Source organism: Dioscorea cayenensis, chromosome 5 (genome assembly GCF_009730915.1).
Source record: "Dioscorea cayenensis subsp. rotundata cultivar TDr96_F1 chromosome 5, TDr96_F1_v2_PseudoChromosome.rev07_lg8_w22 25.fasta, whole genome shotgun sequence".
NCBI classification, from domain to species: Eukaryota; Viridiplantae; Streptophyta; class Magnoliopsida; order Dioscoreales; family Dioscoreaceae; genus Dioscorea; species Dioscorea cayenensis.
Genome location: NC_052475.1, coordinates 7,592,263 through 7,598,908, shown reverse-complemented (window position 1 = coordinate 7,598,908; position 6,646 = coordinate 7,592,263). Strand labels below are relative to the sequence as shown.

Here is a 6,646-nt window from a genome sequence, read left to right as displayed (position 1 = left end):
CCTTAACCCTAACCCTAACGGTAACCCCAAAGCCTAGAAGAAAGAAAGAGGAATCTGGTCGCCATCCTGACCACTTGTCCAAAGTTGGCAGTAATAGTAGCATAATTAGAGAGAAGAGGGGGAGAGATTCCCACACTTATGACCTTCCTTTGATATTCTTTTTGGCTAACAAAGAGGTGGATTTCTCCTTTAAAGTGTCTGTCATCCATTAAGATATTCCTTGCTTAGGGGGTCCTTAATACCATGAAATATTCTTTCTTACTTTGCACCTGCACTAGATATCCTGCCTTGGCTTCCTTGTGAATACAAACATGCACAAGTACTCTTTTTAATCTTTCTTGTTTCTATCCACTGTTTGGCCAGTATTCTCCTTTTCTAAACACAGAAACCCTCTCTCTCTCTCTCTTTCTCTTGGAATCTCTTCTCATTATAATATATATATACTTTATATTTTATATAATTAACAAACTTATTAGAAAAGACTCTTTATAAGTTGTGATTTGAATAGTTTGATACTTCAGAGAGAGAGAGAGAGAGAGAGAGGAGTTCAAATTAACTTGAAGCACATGAGGAGGAGCCTCTGGGAGGGCACCCTGATTCTCTCTTCATGAACTGAAAGCTCTTCTTTGTTGTTTGCGAAGTTACCATACCTTTGGCTTTATCCTCTGCTTTATCTTTTCCTTCATCTCAAACACCACTTTATTCTCTCCCACCTCAGAACTCTCTCTAAAAAGAAGGTGATCCTCCTTGTTTTTCTCTCATCTGATGACTAGTTGTTCAAGGAGAACACTAGTGCAAGGAAATTACACATCCATTTGCTCATTATATCTCTCTCTCTCATATATCATGGATTCACCACCTTCATCTGAGTTAACCCTTGATTACAAACCCAACAATTATGCACTCCCACTCCCTTCTCAAACCCAATCACCCTTTACTTCTATTAATAATAATAATCATCATCATCATCATCATCATCATCATGATCAACTTGATCAGCTCCAAGACTTCCTTAATCGCCTTCAGGATGAAAGATCCAAGATTGAAGCCTTCCAGCGTGAACTTCCTCTTTGCATGCAACTCATCAACAATGGTAATTAATTATTATATATATATGTGTATGTGTGTGTGGTTTTGATTTAGATTGATTAATTTAATTTAGTAAATTATGATCAGCAGCAATGGAAGCATACAAGCAGCAGCTGGAAACATTACTGACAAACCAAGGAGTGATAAAACCAGTCCTTGAAGAGTTCATACCTCTCAAGACCATGAGCATCAATGAAAGTGATAAAAGCATCTGATCCATCTTTGGAGAAAGCAAGCTGGATGGTCACAGCACAACTATGGAACCCAGCTAGTGACATAACCAAGAAGGAAGAACAAGAGCCTTCACTATCTGCACCATTGAAGGAAACACAAGAAAATATAGACTCAAATCACAAGCTTCCATTTGACTCTAAACAAAGAAATGGTGGTGCATTCCTTCCTTTCTCCAAGGACAAGAGCAAAGGTTCCTCTCTTGTCGTTTCTCCTGGAAAAGAAATGGATAATGATCAACAACAAGCCAAGGTTACAACTACGCAAACACATCGGAAAGCAAGGAGGTGCTGGTCACCGGATTTGCACCGTCGGTTTGTTAATGCTCTTCAGATTCTTGGTGGATCTCAAGGTATGTATGCATACTTTATATACATATATATATACATAAACATGTACATATATATATATATGCCGTTCATTTATAGGTCAATTAATTAATTAACAAGTAGTAATCACTTGTTTCTTTGAACTTTAAAATAACAGTTGCAACACCAAAGCAGATCAGAGAATTGATGAAGGTGGATGGATTGACAAATGATGAGGTGAAAAGCCACCTGCAGGTCTCTCTCTCTCTCTCTCTCTCTCACGCACACACACACACACAAAATGATAAGATGTGTTCAGATTTTTTGTAGTTAACTGTGTTTTTATTGTTATCAGAAGTACAGGCTGCACACAAGAAGGCCCATGCCGGCCCCACAGCAGGCGGCGCCGCCGCCGCAGCTGGTGGTCTTAGGTGGCATATGGGTCCCACCACAGTACACAGCAGCTCATGCTGGAGCTGCACACTACTGTGCACCACCAATGGCTCAAGAGTTTTATCCGGCCACTGGGCACCACCACTTTCTCCAGCCTTCGTTGGAGCGTAGTAGCACGGTCACTAATTATCGAGGAGGGCTGAGCTCGCCGGAGTCGGAGGGACGGAGCGGCGGAGACAGGTCGGAGAGCATCGAGGAGGAGGAAGTGGAGGAGAGAGAGGATGAGGAGGAGGAAGAGATAGAGATGATGGAGAAGAAGAAGGCATTGGCTCAGGTGAGCTCAATGGCAGATGACTGCAGTGGACTCAAGTTCTAGGGTTAGGGTTTTTTGAAGGAGTTTTTATATGTGTGGATGGCTAATGGCTACATGTTGAGATGGAGTCTTTTCTTGTCTTATTCTTGTCCTTCTTCTTTTTGCGTCCTTAGAAAAAGTTAAAATCTGAATTTTATTGCTTTTGGATTATTGTAAAATCCACTTATATAAATAATAATAAAAATAATAATTTATGGTTGTTTGGTACTCTGTGTAGTTCAGCGCCCAAAGAATTGAAATAATAGAGTTGTTGAAAAAACTTGTATTTTAGAATAAAGTGGTGTTTGGTTCTCGTCAGTGGGAAGAAAACAAGAAAGCCTAGAAATCTGACTTTTATATGGTGTTTTGTTGCACACCGAAGTGAAGCTCTTATGGTTCACCTCTTGTGTTTAATTAGTATAGATATGGGTATAAAATCACCTCTTCTTCCTAATGGTGGTGTTACCACTCCCAATATGGAGATTGGTTTTTTAATACATAATCATTATTATAATTATAAACATGGAAGAATTATCTGGTTAGTATTCTAAATCTTTGATATTATTCTAAAACATTGATTTATATAATCAATTTTTACATTTATTCTAACCATTAATTTACTCTAAACCATTAGTTATATAACATACATGTTTATTTTATAATTTAAAAAATAATTTTATTTAATTATTATAATTATTGTTAGAAATGATTTAACTTCAAAATATTTTAGCTTTTACCAGTTGGATCTATATATATATATATATATATATATATATAACATTGGCGAATTCTAATGTAAAAAGTGTGGAGTTCAAATAATATTGCGAAAATTTATTTAATTTTATTATTTTTAAGTTCAATAACGATGCATCCAGAGAGTCAAAAGATTTTTTTTTAAAAAAAGTAAATTATGAATATGTCAATAAAGTTCATCAACACCTTTTTAAAGTAATAAATTAACATCTCCATACTTCTTATTATTTTAGATATGTATTATACATTTATCTTATCACAATTAAATATTAACGAATTTCAAATTTTTTTCTTAAATTAATGAATAAATTTATTATAAAAACAAATAGAAAATATTATATATATAAATGAATAGCATATAAAATTATGCTGAAGTTACCCTTCGGCACTTTTAATCTGGAAATCAAAACTCACAAGTGGAGTTTTCTCATATATGGGATTTTTTACTTTTAGGTTAAGTTTCATAAATTAAACACACTAAAGTGCATGAAAATGAATCACTTCCACCATTTCTAGGAAGATTTCTATGTTCTCATTGGAGTTTCTTGGAAATCTAGATTGACAAACTAGGAGTTGCTATTTTGTTGTGGAAATGAGTTGGGATGTTCATGTATTTTCTATTTTGATTAGAGTAGAATAAACAAGTATTTATTATTATTATTATTATTTTGGTCTTTTGATCCACTATATTTTTTAAACCATAAGGTAAAAAAAGCCATAAGGTTTAAATTAGTTTGGGTAAGATTTTGATAGTCATAATTAATTTCAAACGGTATGATATAATAAAATTACCATATGTGATACATTCGGATATTTTATGTAATTTAGTTAAAAATTTGAATAATTTTGAGAAACACAAAAATAGGAACATGAACAAAAAAATCTTACTTGATGTGTTTGTTTTCATTCTCATTTGTATATGGGCAATGCGCTCATCCAGACATATTAGATAGTTACCTTTAATATAATTAGATGACGGTACCTAGAGTAGCAGCACTCTACCACATTTTTCTTTTCACTTTTATCCGCATATGCCTGATTCACCATCTGACCTAAATAAATACTGACACTTATTAGATATTGAATTTATTATTAATATATGATAATTTATTATTACTTATTAAATAATAACTATTATTACAAATTAGTAATTAAACAATGGTTAATTATTAAATTATCATTAGTTAATTAACCATTATTTATTTAATAATACATAGTCTTACTACTAAACTTGATACATTAATTAATTCAAAAGTTTCATTAATTTTTGTGATTATAATTATTTTTATTGGTTAACATTAATAATTATTGTTAAATAGGAAACAATTTATATAATTATATTAAATAAAGCTGCATGATTCCCATATAAATTTCATTATTTTCATTCCACACTCTCAATCAAATTTTTTAAAAAAATCATCACTATTGTTATATTGTTTAAATTTAAATATTTTATCCAATTAAAAGGTATCTTAAATATATTATTTATAAAAGGATGCATTTTATCAGCTAGTTGTCGTTTAAAAAAGACATCTACGTCTCCCTCGTTATTATCTCATGGATATGATACTTTGCATCTATTCATTAATAACGGATGCGATATTTTTAAAATGTTGTATCTTTTTGAAAAAAACAAGCCGGTTGAAGTGAGTTTTTCGAGACATATAAAAAGCAACCATCTTAAGTTTTTAAAATTAAAGAAAAGTTCAATAACTACTTTCTTTTTTCTAATTCCGGTTTTCACTTCACTAATGATGGATGCAGAAAGCCAAAGACTTGTCTTATCCACTAAAGCTATATGCATTCAAACCCTACAACAATCTTAGAAGAGAGGGGGTAAATAACGCTTTTAGGAAAGCATTCGTCAACGCGTTCCAAGCCTATCCGTTTTCCAACAATCTAAAAGCTTTATTTCTAAATGGATTCTGACAATATTAAAATGATGAATCAAAATTTCATTCACTTGAATCGCTTTGATGTTGCAAACTTTACAAGATGGAAAGACATATTAAAGTTCATGCTCATTGCTTTGAAGGTGTTCTACATTCTTGATCCAAATTTGGCGCCAATTCCTAAACCAAATGATGATGACTCCGATGATTTAATTACTCAAAGAAAGAAAAGACATGAAGATAAAGTTGTATGTAGATGACTCATCCTTAATTCTCTATCCAATCATCTTCATAATCTATATACATCCTTACTCCGATGATTTTATTACTGCCAAGCAAGTAGTTAACAAAATGAAAATGTGGTCTATAAAAATGAACAAAGTAGTGGACATGATGAACACAAGCAGGTTTGGTTGGGATGATGCAAGAAAGTGCTTCATAGTTGACAGTGAGCATGTTTTGACTGAATATCTACAAGTACATGTGTTGTTGTTAATATTATTCTTAAATTTAGTGTGCACTTATTATGTGATAGCTAATATGTGTGTGTGTGTGTGTGTGTGTGTGTGTGTTTTCAACAAATATTCCAATTCACAATTTTTCTTAAACATGTAGAAACATCCAAAGGTTGGAAATTATGCAAATAAGGAGTTTAAAGAATTCCAAATATTGTAAGGTATTTTTGGTATAGACCGTGCTAATGGGCAAGGAGCTGAGATAACTGCAGATATTGTGGAAGGGTTGAATAATGACACAAATAATGTCATTGAGACCGATTTAGAGCTTGATGAGGAGCATATTTCGGCGGTACATACAGAGAATCATATGTCTAATGGACCTAATGTTTCTAGACCTCCACTGAAACGTCAAAAAATGTTAGATGTTGCAAATAAGTTTTTTTTGAGAATATAGACAGTCATATGTCTGCAGCAAGATCTGATATATTACTTATTGTGAAAACAATGCTAGACCCTCTTATGACAAGAAACTTAGGTGAAGAGGGTTACAGCCTAGTTTGAGCTGAGGATGAGGAGGTTGATTTAATGATTAAGTTCTCTTATAAACCCACGTATGAAAAATATTTTTGGGAGCTGAATGGCATCAAAGGATAAGTTTTGTGATTATATGGGATCACCATAATCTTTGCATAGTATGAGAGGTGTGTAGCTTTTGTGAAGTTGATGTTTTTGTATCTATGGATGTATGTCTTTAAGTTGATGTAGCTACTCAAAGCTTTCATTTCATGATGACTTTTTATGATTTTTTTGTAAAGTTGTTGACAAACTTTTATAGGTTTCATTGTAGCCTATTTTGTGTGATTTGTTGACAACTATATGTATAATTATATTTTTATTAATATTAGTTTGTTACATATTCTATTTGTTGAATTTGGTTCATTCTTGATTTAACCAATATTTCATGAAAAAGCTACAAAAATTCATGTACATGTAGTTATACACATACATACATACATACATACATACTGTACATACCAATATAATACTTGGTTTTCTAAGATCATGACAAAGCTAGGCCGGGTAGGGCCAAGTTGGGGCCATGGCAGTGTATCTCCCCCCTATAACAAAATAGTTTACAAGTTAATGCACATTGGAGCAATACGTAACTAT

General features: G+C 32.9%; 1 protein-coding gene across 1 annotated transcript; it reads left to right on the top strand.

Annotated features, from left to right (window-relative positions):
- The first annotated feature begins 629 nt into the window (after positions 1–629).
- On the top strand, positions 630–2,538 carry LOC120260627 (myb family transcription factor EFM-like). The gene is given in 5 exon segments (XM_039268154.1): positions 630–1,093; positions 1,180–1,298; positions 1,300–1,672; positions 1,807–1,883; positions 1,984–2,538. Coding segments are annotated over 5 exon segments (1,311 nt in total). The 5' UTR covers positions 630–765; the 3' UTR covers positions 2,398–2,538.
- The last annotated feature ends 4,108 nt before the right edge of the window (positions 2,539–6,646 follow it).